The sequence below is a fragment of the Hyposmocoma kahamanoa genome, unplaced genomic scaffold (genome assembly GCF_003589595.1).
Source record: "Hyposmocoma kahamanoa isolate Upper Pololo Valley unplaced genomic scaffold, ASM358959v1 211, whole genome shotgun sequence".
Lineage (NCBI taxonomy): Eukaryota > Metazoa > Arthropoda > Insecta > Lepidoptera > Cosmopterigidae > Hyposmocoma > Hyposmocoma kahamanoa.
Genome location: NW_020653732.1, coordinates 388,032 through 405,427, shown reverse-complemented (window position 1 = coordinate 405,427; position 17,396 = coordinate 388,032). Strand labels below are relative to the sequence as shown.

The following is a 17,396-nucleotide window of genomic DNA, read 5'->3' as shown; positions in this document are numbered from 1 at the left end:
AAGACCTTTTCTAACATATGGTGGCAATGAATAAATGAATATGAATAACACGTCGTGAAATTATTGAAAGGCAAACTAGAGCTAAAATTATGAATCGTTTGTTGGTACCCCGTTGCCTAAAGTAATTTATAACAAAAACTGTTTCAAGAAGTGCATAATTATTTTCAATAGATTCAGATTCATTTATTTCTCAAATATAACATTACAGTATAAATTGCACTACATGTCAAAGTATAAGAAATTATATTGAGATTGTCAGACAAAAAGGAAAATTATAAGAAAAGTACACAATAATTAGAAAATTAACAATTCATTATATAATATTGTTGTCATTAAATTATATATCAAATATCATTCTCCATCAAGGATCGTCATAAGTTGATAACAATTATACAAGAGTATGTTAATGCGGTAAAAATTAGAATAAAAATAGAAAATACTGAATTCGTTACAATTTAAAGTCCATAAATTCTTTTACGGAGTATATAGGATTTTTCAAGAAAAGGTCTTTCAGCCGGCGCCCAAATATTTCGTCAGAGACGGTTCAAGTCTGAGAGTAGCGGGTAAACGCTCATAGTAAGTAGGTCCGATGACACGCGGGTTTTTCTCTGCAAGTGCCATGCGTCGAGGGACTGTTCTCAAATGACCGGTACGGCGAAGTGGGATGCCAGAAACATTTACAGTACCAAATGAAGACAGATTATTTCTAACATACATTATAATTTCGTATAAGTAGAGTGAGTATTGCGTCATTATATCGTCATATATTGTTACAAGGACATACTTTTCAATTACAATCGACAAAATGACTTTTTTGACACATGGCTTATATGACATAACATAAGCTGAAAAGACCCATGTGCCTGTAATTTCACCAGCACTCGTAATAATAATAACCTTCAAAATCGAAACGCTGTAATGCACACATTACTGCTTGGCGGCAGAAATAGGTAAGGTGGCTGTTATCTTAGACTTATCTTTATGAATCATAGCGGATATAATAACTTAAATATACTGAATATTCCGAGTTTCATTGCATTTTTGTAATCTGTACCCGCTTTTGCCGACACGAATGTTAATTTTTTTAAATTTGCATAAGATAGTGCATGGAGGTATGTCGTCGCCAGAGGCTCTTGCCCTCACTAATTTTAACGTTCCTCGTAAAGTACTCCATAGTCAGAACATTTGTTTTGTCTAGTGGCAGGACTAATCTTGGAAAGTACGCCCCCTTGAACAGACTCATGCAGTCATACAATGACTTACTTACGACTGGAGACGGCGAATCTTTAATATAAAAAATACTAAGCAGTTTCTTCGTATGTGCAAGCAATTTGTTTGAACTTATGAAACTTGTAAATATCTATTATAGATAACTGTAATTTTATATTTCTAATTATATATTTTCTTTAGTATCTCATTGGTTAACATTAGATTTTTAGTCATGTATACACCTGTAGTGACTTGGCACCTTGTATAATGAACCTGTGTGTATTTTTTTTCTAATATTGTTTGTGTTAAGTCGATGGTGTATCTTTAAATAAATAAAAAATAATAATAATAAAAAAATTATATTTGAGATTATAAGCGATATTCGCTACCGCCGTGGGTAGCGAACAAAACCGGTATCCCGCCAGGATTTTGTATGAAATGATGAAGTGCCGCTGCTCGAGCGAAACCGAAATACCGCGCCAATTGGTTTCGCCAGACAGGAAGTACAGCCTTACTTACTTCTGCCGCCAAGCACAAATGATCACATTACTGTGTTCCGATATTGAAGGGTAAAAATGCAGACAAATGGGACTCGTTAACTTATGTCTCAGGGTGACGGGCGCAGTGGCAATAGTGCCCCTCATATCTTTGAAATGAAATATGGTTTATTTGCATTGAATAGGTTATTACAGGATGGTAGTTATTACATTTGAGTTCGTCTATTCAGCCATTGTACAAAAGCATGCAAAATTAAATGTTATCTTCTAAGTCATTGGCTTACTCATTTACATTATAATATCCTTTTTTAACTAGGTATTTATACAGTTCAGTTGTCATTCTTTTAAATGTCCGATTTTTTATTTCAATTGGTAGTCTATTATAAATTTTTATGCACATGTAATATGAGCTTTTTAATTAGAGTGTAGTTTTAGGTATATTTTCAACAACAAGTCTGTCTGGGTTTCTTTTTGCGCGTGGATTAATTTCTATTGATTTTTTAAATAATTTTAGACGCTGTTTGACAAATTTACAAACTTCATAAATACACATGGAAAGTAAAGTCAAAATATTTAAGTTCTCGAACAGCAGCTTGCAAGATTCCCGTGGGCCGATGGGGCACATTGCTTGTATACATCAGTTTTGAGTTATAAATGCTCGTTCGACATAAGTTCCATTACCCCATATGATTAATCCATAACGCAGAACCGACGCGATTTAGCCGGGGTAAGCGAATAAACAATTTACCATGCCGGACTGCCACGCAGAGGTCCCAGGTTCGATTCCCGGGCCGGGAGAAATAGTTGTATGGCCTACAATTATTTCTTGTAATATATAATATTAGTTCTTATAATAGTTGTCTATGTGTGTGTCCATGGCACCCGCGAAACAGGGTTTCCCTAGTGCGGGGCTATGTTGAGTGTGTGCGTTATTTATTTATTTATTTAATTTTTTTTAGAAGTAATTTGGTATTGCAATTTAATGAAATGCCCAGATAAGAAAAACAAGAACGTAGCATATTTTCAAGACCTAGAGAAGAAGCATAATACACAGCCAAGTGTAGCAAAACTCTTTTCGGCGGCTGCTAAGCAAGATGACGACGGACTTCGAGCTTCGTACAATATCTCTTTGTTAATTGCTCAAAAAGGCATACCACACAACATCGGAGAAGAGTTAATTTTTCCAGCAATAAAGGAAGTAATATCTACTGTGCTTCATAAGCCGGCCGCAGATATTATCCGAAAAATTCCTTTGAGTAATAATTCTGTGCAAAGACGAATTGATGAAATGGCCGAAAATATTGAAGAATCATTGTGCAATCATCTGAGGACTAGTTAATTCTCAATTCAGCTCGATGCGTGCACTTTACCAACTAATGAAGCATTGTTGCTTACGTGAGGTTTATTAAAGATGAGAAAATATGTGAAGAACTATAGTTTGCTAGAAATTTAGAGACCGATACAAAAGGTGAAACCGTATTCAATACATTGGAAAAGTTTTGTGATGAGAAAGAGATTCCCTTGAAAAATATTATATCAGTTGCTACGGATGGCGCTCCGGCTATGACAGGGTGCCATAAAGGCTTCATAGCGTACTTAAAAAATAAAATCCCAGAAGTCCTTGCTGTACATTGTCGTTACTTTTATCTATACGTCATCAAAGTAGTCAATAAAATCCGTAACAAACTCTTTGAATGGTAGATTATTTCATCACCTTTGTGTTACTTATGACGAAGATTTCAACCGTTTATTGTTTCATACTGAAGTTCGTTGGCTATCAAGAGGCAATTGTCTGACTCGATTTTACAACCCGTTTGACTCTGTAATAGAGTTCTTGGAAACTAAAGATACAGAATTGCGCAACAAGCTCATTACATCAAAGAATGATATAGCTTACATGACAGACCTGTATAAATTGTTCAACGACATGAATCTCCAACTGCAAGGCAACTGCGATGAACTAAATTTAATTAAAACAAAAAATGTCGTTGCTGCTTTCGTAGCCAAACTGCTTCTATACAAACGTGAGTTTCACAATTTTCCGAATTTATCAGTATCCTGCAGTAACGACAACTTGTTTGCCTACTGCCAATATTTGGAAATCCTCCACATTGACTTCACCGAACGATACCAGGACATTTTGAACTTGGAAATACCGGACTGGGTGTGGATCCGTTTTCAAATGTCAACACAGCAATATCACCTCAGCTGGAAGAAGAACTTATAGAATTGACAAGGAACGAGGAAATAAAAAACAAGTTCAAAAATGGCTACCAAGAATTTTGGCTACAAAAACCGATCCCGCAATTGTGCTCTGGATTGTCAATCGTTCAACGGTTCTTGATAGCATTCCCATCCTGACTCTCCCTCCAGACTGGAGGGCCTACCCCGCTAAACTGTCCTGTGCGATAAACATTTTAAAGATCACAAATATTAACAAAACGGGAATAATATTTATAAAACTGGATTTACCATCACTACTTGTTTACCATTTTGAACTTCAAACTCGCTAGTGAGATATATGGAGGCTACTACTCTCCTGAATATTCCAAGAAAGCAGCAGCGGTACGCGCGTTTCAATAAAGTCTTAATAAACCCTTTTATAATTGTACATCAACCATTATATAGTCATCCATAACATAGATAAAGATGCTTTATAAAACGTTTATATCTTTGCTATAAAACAAACACTTCAATCCTTTTCATTAATCCATCTAAGATTACGTGTACACTCGACTTGTCACAATTAGCGGATTTTTTAAATTAAATCGCGGCAATTACAGTTATTTTAATCTGTTATCGTGTTGTCGGTTAAGTTTTTGTGTAGATATACCAATAATCGTGTAGGAATGCAATGATAATGTCGTAAAGGCCGTGCGGTACGATAACTTATTCTTATAACAATGAGTCGCACAATCGCATTATTTACCTGCCGGCTTACCATGAGACAACAAACAAAGCAAATATGTCTTCTTTAAGGCTGTAGTCATAAACGCTGCAAAACAGTAATTATGATTATATTAGGCATTGACTTACAAATAAATGGACGACGGGTCTAATACAAAAACCACGAAAAAAAATGTCCCAAGTCAACCTATTCGAAATTTAAATTGTAATGTCATCGCAGTATCGCGCTGTCCGTAGAACAAATGAAGACTAAAGCGGAGTGTCGCGCTGTGTATACGATTTTAGCGCCTTACAAGTGCGGACACTTTTTAGCGCGGACCCGACGTCCATATAATTGTAAGTCAATGATATTAGGAGTCCATTCAACTTCAATTGACTTTAGCTGATTTCGTATAACGGTGAAAGTGTTGCATCGATCACTTTGGAAACAATATATTATACTAAAATTGAGAATATACACTAATTGCTATACGGTGTGAAATTCCTAAAAATTTTCACGATTGAAAAAAACACAAACTTACCTTGAAATTTTACAAGAAACCGCTGTATTCAGTAGGGACTTTACATACGCTAATGATTTCTTTATAACAACTGTACTAAATAGAACACGTATACCTACTATACGTTATACATTTTCCAAATGGCTGTAATTTTGTTTGTTCAAAAAGAAATTCTGAAATAAACCCAATGTCCCTGCCGCTTTACCCAAGCAAAATGAACCGTATTTATTTATTTATATTTTGGAGGGCACAAACAGCTTATATTACAATAAAATAGTGACTTAATTAAATAATTTGAAGCAAAACAGTTCCCTACTGATAAAAATACAATAATATTTGATGCATTGATAACAGTAAGACAATATAACATTAACATTAACAATATAAATATATTTTTAACATTAATAATATGTTACTGAATAAACAATTTTATTATATTATATTATTTTTTATAAATATAACATTACACACACACACATACTCTTCACGCTATACAAATAATGTATCACCACTCAAACCCGCCAACTCACTGTATTAATAAAAATTATTACGTATCACGTACGGGAAAGAAATTAAATTCGAACCGAGGTAGTATCGACTATTAAGGTGCGTGACAAACAGGATATCAAAAGTCGCTACATTCGCAACGCTACAACGGTGGATTCCACAGCTCACTCTCCAGATTGTTAATGGACGACTCGGTGGGAACAACACCTTGGATCTCCGATATTGGAGACAAGCGAGGAAACCACACATTAATAACGCACATACTCATAGCCCCGCACTAGGGAAACCCTGTGTCGCGGGTGCCATGGACACACACATAAACTACCACAAATTACACCCAAACTCACGAGAGAAATAAATATAGGCCATAGCACAGGCATACTTACATCTAAATAGAGGTCGGAATTACCGCAATCTGTATGAAACGCTGGGTTTTACATAACACATTTTAGTACCTCCAATGACGTCACAAACGTTATTTAGTGATTGGGACACTTCGTTTGGGAAATTGAAGACACGGACGCAGCACGTATTTAGAATTATTTTTCAAGTTTTGTTTATTATAAGAAGTCGTGAAATATTAATGAAGTAAAATTATACAAGAATAAGATAACTAAGTCCTTTATTATTATAAACAACAACAAATTTTATAGAATTGTGCCATAGACGCACACAGACAACCACAAATTACAACCAAACTCACGAGAGAAATAAATGTAGGCCATGCAAATACTTCTCCCGGCTCGGGAACCTTACCGGGACTTCTATGTGGGGAATTTATCCTTTCTTGTCACTCCACACATCCATTTCAACATTCGCATTTCCGCTACATGCACAGTTCGTTCATCCTCCCTTTTCATCGCCCAACATTCTGATCCATTAACATTTGAGTGAAGAAATAAATTTCTCACAGATGGCTTTACAGCAAAAAAGTCGTTAAAAACCAACAACAAAGATCTGCAACAAGCACGTAGAAAAATTCGTACGCTGCTACTGGTTCGTTCTGTGGATTAATTAGCAGAGCATCTGGATTACCAGAGGGTACTGCTTCGAAGCCAGCCAGATCGAATGAATTTTGCTTAATGTTTCGATATTTGTTAGTCAGTCAGTCAATTATAAAAATTGCTTTAGTTACTTACTTTGGGATCAGAGCAACGTATGTCACGTTGTCTAATATTTTTTTACCACCAATCGCACGACTTGTTCGTCACTTGGTATAAAAAAGAGCCTTTTTTTACACAAATGTAAGTGCGCATTTGACCTCCATCTCATCTGATGGAAAGTGACGATGGAGCATGCACACATGCATTTCACCTTGAAAAGGTCCAAGTTATAACGTTCAGGGAACTACTGCAGGCAGGGAATTCCACTCCACAGCCGTTCGCCACATATATGTGGAAGCGTAACGCTTCGTGGGAATCTTTGGAATATCCACAACATACTAGTGGAATCTAAGCCTACATCTAGTCCCCCGATGATGGAAAGGGGAAGGCAGAATTAAATCCTGTAATTCTTTGCCATACAGTAATGATCATATTTTTATTTTCAGGTGTAGGCAAAACCAGTCTAGTGGTCCGCTACATAGGCAAGATGTTCTCAAAACACATATCTCCCACTATTGGTGCTTCCTTCTTCACCTGCAACATCAACGTAAACGACGCGAGAGTTAAGCTTCAGGTGAGTTCACTCACAGAACTATAAATACAGTAGTAGTGATTAGTTAGCGCCCGATCCGTGCCAACTGTAGGTCTTGAATAGTGCCTGTCTGAGCTCAACCCGCCATTTTCGGTTTGTATGGTATGGTTGTGTCTTTCTTTCGTGCAAATTCTCTAAAATCCTAAAAAAATGCCTTATTGTGCTGTTTTGGAGTGCAAAAATGATAGCTGCATCTAACATATTACCCGTAGTAGTATTTCATATCATCCGAAAGTCTTATATTAATCAATTTTCTGATTACCGAAATAATTTTAATGTTACAAGAAACGAAAGTAAAACTTATACCCGTGGTATATGGTTGCTTCTTTTTTGGGGAACTAAATTAACAACTTCAATTCGTTGTCGTTCAGCAATTACCCACTAGATGACAGCACATTGATAAAATATCGTAACTTGCAATAATAGGTGTTGATGATATTGAACTTAATATGCCAACATAGTAAAGTTTAAATTATATTAACAATCCAGAATTTGTTATCTCTTTTTAAATTTGAAGCTACGACCAATCAATATCAAGATTTAGTAGTGTTTCAATTTAAGAATGTGTGAGTTTTGGCGACATCGGTTCTCATAGTAAACGAGGCTTAAGGCACTTCCATTGTATTTTCCTTCAGTGAGTTCACTAGTAGATACTGGTTAAAACCTTATAATTGACTTCTTCTTTAGCCGTTCTCATCTTCGAAGGTGCAGGCGTTCTTCAGTTTATGGCATCTTTCTCGGTCTTGAGTAGTTTCTGACCTCTTTGTTCCCGCCAGTCCTTTGATATCGTCATACATATATTTGTGATTGCAATCCTGACTTGAGCATTGAGTAGAGTTCTAGAATACGACCCTTAGAGCGAAAACAGCTCGCCGACAACCTTGTTGCAGTTTAGTCAATGTGACCGTCAATGTGCCGGGCGTGGTGCGGTATCTAAAGCTAGGAAGGGGCGGAGCACAGATATATCTAGACAGACGCCGCAAGTACAGCAATTTGTATGAAAACCAAGCGTGCCACATTTTTTGTACGCACTAAGACGTCACAAGAACTATTTAGTGATGGAAACCTCCTTCCGCTCGCTCTAAATCGATTGATTGAACGCCATATGCGTAAACACGCGTATTCCATTCAATTAATCGATTCTAAATAGAATAATTTTTGTTCAAGTATTTGTTTATTACAAGTAGTCCTAATATTAATATAGTAGAAAAATACTAGAATAAGATACTTAAGTCCTTTGTTTTATTTAAATGTTGGTTACTTAAAAAAATCAAGACTAATTTTTAATCGACTTCAAATATTAAAATCCTTCCAATAAAATGAGCTTATTATATAACATGTTTTTGTAATAGAAGATCTTGTCGATTAACTTAAATGATGAAAACGCACGTCAATGTATGAACTTGCGACTGCCTTAATTAATTTTACTAGATGGTTTTCTGTTGGTAATTGATCAAATTGATGAATGGCAAGACACACTAACTGCCTCTGTGGCCGAACGGTTACCATGCCGGACTGCCATGAGGTCCTGGGTTCGATTCCCAGGCCGGGAGAAATATGTGTATGGCCTACATTTATTTCTCTCGTGAGTTTAATAATAATAATAATAATAATAATTCATTTATTGCATGTCACATACATAGCTAATTTAAGATGTTAAATTTGGCGTTGGGCAGATAACATGTGACGCCCTGCAAGGGCATGGCAACTGCAGAAAACCGAGTTCATACTTATAATTACAGAATACGTCGTTTATAATATTACAATAGCTACATTATTAATTTTTACAATGTCATTCTTTACTTTACTAGTCTTGTTACTATATTGAATTAAACTTATACATTTAATAGTTATTAATTAATTAATTATAATAAAATTAATCATCTTATCGAGTCGTCAGAGATAAAAAGAGAAAATGAAATAATAATAATAATCTTTTAAACAGTAATAAATGAAATATATATTGATTATGAATTCTTATTCTAATTATTAATTAAGTTACCTAAAGGTCAAATCATTTAATCATTTAATCTGGTTGTCAAAAAATTCTTTTAAATTATAATAAGGTTTATTGATGAGGAATGTTTTCAATGCCTTACAAAATTGTGTCAATCTTTCCAGGTTTTTTATACTATTTGGTATGTGGTTGTAAATTCTGATCAACATATTTGGGGGGCCAGAGGCAACTAATTCCATCCTGGGAAAGGGTACTCTAAGTTTATTTAGGTTTCGGTCGTGTCTCTTATTATTATTATTTAGGGGTGAGAAGAGTTGAGGGTGCTTTCTGACGAATTTACATGACTCGAGAATATAGATGGAGGTAAGTGTCAGCATTTGGTTCTTGACGAAGTGAGGTCGACAGGATACCATTTGGTCAATATTACTTATTATTCTTACACACTTCTTTTGCAGTAAGAACACTTTACCTACATCACTAGAGTTCCTCCACAAAATGACACCGTACGATAGTACGGAATATGCATATGCATAGTAAGAAGCAAGGGCGGTCCTAAAGTCCGTAACACGTTTGAGATGCTGGAGAGCATAGACAAAAGAGTTTAATTTATTTAATACCTTCTGAATATGCTGCTTCCAGTTCAAATGCGTGTCCAGAATAACTCCCAACATTGGAGCAGTGTTCACAGATTCTAATTCGGTATTATCGTAGTTATATGATATTTGCAATGCTGTTCTCTGATGAGGTCTGAATTCAATAATCTTTGTTTTATTTAGGTTTAGTTCCAAATTATGGTATTCAAGCCAGTTTACAATTTTGCCTAGTGTTACGCTTAATTTTGTTTCTAAATCTCTACTGTTGCAACATGGGATTAGGACGGAGATGTCGTCAGCAAAAAGTATACACTGATCATCCAGTATATTTGGAAGATTATTTATATAAATAAGGAAAAAAAAAGGAAGGTTTGGGTGTAATTTGTGGTTGTCTATGTGTGTGTCCATGGCACCCGCGACACAGGGTTTCCCTAGTGCGGGGCTATGTTGAGTGTGTGCGTTATTATTATTATTAAATGAAAATGTTACTGCTGACAAAATATGGTAAAATCTTATTAATCAAAAGATGTTTACTTAATGACGGCCTCGTGTGAAATATTTGATTTGTTTATTATTTCTAGGATTTCTAACTCTGCTACTCTGTATATTTGGATATCATCTTAGGTGGGATGAACTAGACCACCTTCGTTCTCGAAAGCAACGAACTCATACTTATGACCAATTCCAGGTTTTTGTAAAGACGGCGCACTGTTAATTATTTGCATTATATTTTTTTTTATTACTCGTACTACATATCCGGCGATGTATGTAATTATTTGCTCACTATATTCGGACATTCGAGGCAATGTGCTGCTAAAATTATCCAAATTACAGATACTACTGATAATAGATATACAAAACTGAAAAAAAAAAACGGAACGTTGTAACAAAAGAGAGAATATTTTTATAATATTGCTAAGGTCATAATAATTTTCATCTCTTTGTTTTCAAAATCGATCAGAATCGAAAACAGTGTTGCCTAACGTATACATCACTAAATGTTAAATTTGGCCAAAGAAATGTACAAGCGGCCTTACCACGAAACTGAATGCATTATACAAAAGTGTGTTCGTTCGATATTCATGGCGTATTAAGAAAGGATCACAAATATATCGCACCAAAGTAAAAGCCGCAATGTATTGCAAAGACATACGCTCGGTTGCATATTTGTTTTTACGAAATTCATACGAAACCAAAATAATTGTTTTTAAAATAAATTATGCATCTTCTGATTACAAAATCACTTGCCCGTGGAAGGGAACGTCCCTGTTTACCCGTTTACCCACGGTTATGGTGTTTTTGACGTTTATAATGGCACAATTATGCATTTTTCGCGTTTTCGACTGGTGTTTATCTACGACATCGAGTACATAACCAGAAAGAGAGACGAAATAAGGGCCATATATTCCTGGTAACATATTAGCGATACAGCTCTTATAAATATCAACTCTCGTTTGCACTGAAATATAGACCGGCTAACTACTGACCTGTGTGTACGTCTCCGTATATTCCAAAAAATATTCTGAATTTATTGTAATAAAGATAATATTTTTCCCAATGCCGTGCTGTTCTATTCGGTGGTGTGGGAAAAACAGCAAAACATCTAATTACAAAACAAACGGTATCACATTTCATTGGAAATTAAATATTAAATATGTAATTTTGCAATTTTCGTCCATTATAGCAAAGCTCAAGTTAACTGGTCGAGTTGAAGTGAAACAGTTGACGACACCCGTCCATTGTTTCGAACTCGGGCTGGCCAATCGGAGCGCAGTTGTCACAGTAATGATATGGCTGAATAGTTTTCAAAAAAATTAAATGACATTTCGGCTCTATTTCTGGTTATATACTCGATGATCTACGATAACGGTCGAGCGCGTTCTGAAGTGTAGTAGCTGTCACTTACTTTGGGCACGCGAAGTACGTACACTTGCGGTGTATATCTAGATATATATCTGTGGGGCGGAGAGTATCCATTCTTGTTACTTTTTTGTTCTCTGGTACTGATACTCTGACAAAATTCGACACCTAAACTATCAATAGCGATAGTGTTTTGTTTGGAACATGTAGTTGCTGCGTATGTTCTTGTCTATACATTGAAGTTGTTGTAAGGCAATTTATTTTTCACCACACTTGCACGTAAATAGTATGATTGCATGCAGGCTACCTTTTGCTATAATGCCTCAAATAAAACCCTTGTTTCGTTTTTCTTCTCATTACAGCCATGCGTAATAAAACTCTCGCTCATTTTGAACTGCTGTTTATTCTTCCAATGTTACAAAAACGACGCACCACTTACACGCATTCCACTATTCCTTTTATTGAACTGTGTTGCCATTTCGGATGATTATTCTGCAACCAGCCCATATTTTTCTACAACTATTATAATGAAATGGACAATTACTCAAGTTATTGTTAGTCGTGTGTTAAATCACTAAAACCATCAAAAACATGTTCCAGGTGTGGGACACAGCTGGTCAGGAACGGTTTCGTGCAATGGCGCCAATGTACTACAGGAATGCGAACGCTGCACTACTGGTGTTCGACATCTCCAGTCTTGCCAGTTTCACGGCCATCAAGGGCTGGGTGCGCGAGTTACAAAGGTTAGTAAGAATCGTGTTCCACAACTCGGCATGGTTTCTTTCAAGGAGATCCGGATCACAGTCGACTACACTGATCTGGTTAGTGACTTCACATAACTTGGAAGAGTTTTCACAAATATTGGGGGTCTCTGCAAGGCAATTTTTGTATACAGGCTGTCTATTAAGCCGGGATGGGGATGTCAGGGAGGTATATAGATATTTCCAACGGTTTTTTTTATGCACATTACGTTTTTTACATTTTAAGACGCGTCTGTACTCAAACGTAATCGTCTTTTCCTAGCTTTGTTTTTCTTTTTATTATCTTAAATCAACCTGTTTTTTAATGAGCTAAGTATTAAATTACTTACCAAAATTTATTTTAAAAATATAAAAAAAAAATAATAAACAAAAACTTTTTTTTAATTATTTCAATGGGTGTGTTAAAAAAATAGAAATTGCACAAAAAACTTGTCTACTTATTCATCTAATTACTAAAAACGTACCTATCTATTTTAGTTATGGTTTTATTGAAAATTTTATCAAACATGTTCATTACAGCAATAAACGGGATAATTGCTAAAATGTGAAAAACCAAATTTTTTGTGATTTCAGTGTCTAAGATGGTTTGTTGATTTCTTTTTCTAACTTTAAATCAAGGAATAAAATATTTGAATGAGTGCATGCAGGCTAAGTTGACTATAATGCCTCAAATAAAACCCTTTTTCTTTTCATTACACGACTATGGCTGTAATGAGAAGCGAAAAGGCCCGACGGTTTTATTTTATAACGCACACACTCAACATAGCTCCGTACTAACCTTAAAAGGGTAACCCTGTGTCACTGGTGCCATGGACACACACAAATTACACCCAAACTCACGAGAGATATAAATATAGGCCATACAAATATTTCACCCGGCCCGGGAATCGAACCTGGGACCTCTGCGTGGCAGTCCGTCTAACCGTTCGGCCATGGAGGCAGTTTTATTTGGGGCGTTATAATCAAGTTAGCCTGCAATGCAATCATACAATTTAAATGCAAGTGTGGAACTATGACTAGACATGAACATAAAAAACAATTTTATATTTCACGGGCGGTACGGGAATTACGAACCTCGACTCCGAAAGCCCTAAGTCTAGAGTCTCTTTCGTAATTCCTTATTTACCGCCCTTTACAATGTACTACTAATATTTACAGTAACGTCCCAGAACCCATGGTCCTCTCACTGGTAGGCAACAAATGTGACTTGTCAGAGTCGCGAGCCGTGCCTACCAACGACGCGGCACAGTACGCTGCTGACATTGGAGCGCTTTACTGCGAGACGTCTGCTTTACACGATCAGGTATGAAGTCACAACAGGACTTAGAATGACTCGCTTTGCCATCACGTATTTGGTTATCATAACTGTACCAATGTTCTAAGTTTTTTGAAACCTGTAATACCATTGAGATTAGAGATGGGAAAAACTGCTTATTTTTTTAGTTTTAAACTAACGAAACCGTTTAGAAAACGTTTAAACGCATAGACCTTTATGTTAAAACAAGCTTGCAAAGTTGTGTTGATGGCGAAACGCAGGAGTAGACCACTAAAGATTTTAAGATATGTAAGTTTTTTGAAAAAAACGTGTTTTATTTTTATTTATGACATAACATTGTTATTGTGTCTTTGTATTTGGTTTTTCAACGACTTTTTAGTCGTAGCGCCATCTATGAGAAATCTATGAAAGATTTATCACCCAGTTAGTACCTTTACAGCTACTAGTCCTGGCGAGAGATGTCGCTATTCACTGTATTTTAAATTTTTATTGAATTGATATTCAATTATTTTTTGTGAAATTACTCCACTAGTTTGTTGTAGTGTTCGATCGTTGTATTAATGATTACAACAAACTAGTGGAGTAATTTCACAAAAAATAATTGAATATCAATTCAATAAAAATTTAAAATAACATTGTTATATTAACATTTTGTTCATTGGCGTTTAAAAGCGTTCAAAAACATAAGTTGTTTAACTTTTGTAGTTGTTAACCGTCGAAATGCAAAAAAAAACTGCTTATATTTTTAACGTTAAAACGTAGGCTTAAAAAGCGTGCTTGTAAAAGCGCTTTTCACTTAAACGCTTTTTAGTTTGACGCTTAAAAAGTCGTTTAGAAAAACGTTAAGCGCATAGACTTTATGTTTAAAAAAGCTTGCAACGTTATGTTGCATTAATTTGTTTAGGAAACATTTAAAAAAATGAAATTGTTGAGTACCTATAGAACTGACCAGTGATCAACGCTTACGCTTAAAATGAAAAGCGTGCTTATGCGTTTATTTTAAAAAGCAGATTTTTTAAGTGCTTTTCGTTTAAACGCCCACCTCTAATTGAGATTATAATGTAATTATGATGATATATATTATTTTGCTAAAATCTACAGCCTACAGGACTCGTGGAGTACCATGAAGAACCTCCCATGGAACTCCGTCCTCTTTCCATACGAACTCGCAGTCAGAGGTGCTAAGCACCACCGGGTCTCGCCATTAATTCTTTGGCCAACGATAAGGGAGTTGGTCCTTTATCACATGTGACATTGTTATTATTTAACAAGCACGGGCGGGTTTGATCTATATTGAATTAAAATGAGAAACTTTAAACTGTCTCTCCTCTTTGTATTTTTAATAGACATAGTTCTAAATGCAATGTGTGAATGTACGAACCGGTGCCCAGCAGTTGGACGAATAATGGACCGCTGGTGATTCAAATGAAACAAGTTCTGCTATTTATTGCATAATCATGACCAACGTGCAATCGATAGCCGATAGAATATTTATCGACGGCAATCACTAGCTACTTGCAAACGGGCAACATTTTTGCTCAATGACCTATCATTTCGACCCCTCCTACGTAAAGGTCGTATGTCGAAATTGCCAAGTATACATGGAAGCGTAACAGACCATCTAACCGATATCTAGGATTTTATAATACTCTATGTGAATAACGAGTGTTGCCGAATAAAAATGAGAAATGCTAAAGTCGCGTGTTATACTTATTTCAGTGAATTCAGAACTTTAAGACGCTCCCCTGTAAATTTGGCAATTTCGACTTACGATACTTTACGTAGGAGGGGTCGATTTAAATTTTATATAATTTATATTTAAACCTACACGGTTAAAGTTTATTACAGACATCTAAACAATTTTTTACTCGCCAATATATACTGATGTTTGCGTAAAGACTTACAAAAAGTTTTGTCTCGTTTCGAATTAAGTAGATATCTTTTAATTGTTCCCTACCATATTCAAATTTTTCGTTCAGCATTAGTATAATCTCGAATTTCACATACTTTGAGTTACAACACTATTACAATAGCAGTGCGATATGTCGATTCTATTGAAATTTAATCCAACGTTAATAATATATTGTGTAACATTATTGTCTTTTTTATTATTATTTCGACATACGATACTTTACGTAGGAGGGGTCGATTTTACTCCATCTTCAAAAAAGTCGGACTAATATAAATTTAAAAGCGACCTTATATATTTTATATACCTTGGTGCATATAAAAATGGTTCCATTACACATAATTGAACCATTTTTAGTAGCAGTAGAGTTTCTTGCGAAAGAGTTCGTCCAGGGAAGTACTGCCACTTTATCTATTTCTGCGCCAAGCAGTAATATCACTGAGTGACACTGCAACTGTTACGGACAGGCGTGTAGCTTACCATCAGGCGCACGACTTGTTCGTCCCGTCACTTAACATTATATAAAAAAAAAGAAATCCGTAGAAATACTATCATAATTGACACTATAGGATATACCACGGAAGAAAAAAAAGGTCTGTGGGAATATCAGTTAATACGTATTTCTTTTAAAAAAATGGATTTTTCTTTCTTTCGCAGGGAATCGAACACGTATTCCTGAGTACAGCGACGGCACTGCTGCATCTGTCCTCAACCACGCTCATGTCCTCCCTCCGTTCGTACGACTCGTCCGATGGGCTTGACCCCTTGCCCGCAGGTAAGCTCACACGTGTCAGTGAATCTTTATCATACACATACTGTACCTACATCTCAGTCTCAAAGATCACTAATTGTCCCGTTCGCACCGTTCCCACTGAACTGGAAACACCTGTAGGAGTAACTTGTTACGAATGTTGTGAGGAAACGTTCAAGTGCAGACTGAAGAACCTTTTATTGGAACCTTTTATTTATTTTACTCGAGTAACAGACATCGAGTATATAACCAGAAATAGAGACGAAATAAGGGCCACACATTCCTGGTAATTCATCAGTGAAACATCACTTATAAATATCAACTCTCGTTTGCACTGAAATATAGACATCGCCAACAACTGACCTGTGTGTACGAATCCGTATATTTCAAAAATATTTTGTATTTATTATAATAAACATAATCACTCTAACAATGACGTGCTGTTCCATTCCATGGTGTGAGGAAAAACAGCAAAACATATAATTACAAAACAAACGGAATTAAATTTCATCGGTAATTAAATATTAAATATGTAATATTTCAATTTTCGTCCATCATAGCAAAGCTCAAGTTAAACTGGCCGATTTGAAGTGAAACAGTTGACGACACCCGTCTATTGTTTCGAACTCAGGCTAGCCAATCGGAGCGCAGTTGCCACATTATGCCAGAATTTCAAACAAATTGAATAACATTTCGTCTCTATTCCTGGTTATATACACTCAAAGTACTTACATCCAACTCATGGAACATAGAAATGAAATGAGGCTACAGAACTCAGAGGATGCAAGTCACTACAGGCGGCTAAATAGGCAGATATCGAAGCGACTGCGACTGCGATTTGACTAGCGACATACGCCAATTTAATACAGAGCGTATTAAAGCGGCCATTGAGTGGAACAAAGGCTCCAAGGTGTTCGCGAGAGATCTATCTATTGGGCAAAGCTAACTGACGAAGCTAAAAACTGATGACGGTA

General features: G+C 35.9%; 1 protein-coding gene across 1 annotated transcript in view; it reads left to right on the top strand.

The window, feature by feature from the left end:
• The window catches only part of LOC113227601 (ras-related protein Rab-31), a 30,157-nt gene that overhangs the window by 9,607 nt on the left and 3,154 nt on the right, over positions 1-17,396 (top strand). The window contains exons 2-5 of the mRNA XM_026460560.1: positions 7,170-7,297; positions 12,326-12,468; positions 13,645-13,789; positions 16,329-16,446. Of these exons, the coding sequence (XP_026316345.1) occupies positions 7,170-7,297; positions 12,326-12,468; positions 13,645-13,789; positions 16,329-16,446 (534 nt within the window). The remainder of the gene's footprint in view (positions 1-7,169; positions 7,298-12,325; positions 12,469-13,644; positions 13,790-16,328; positions 16,447-17,396) is intronic.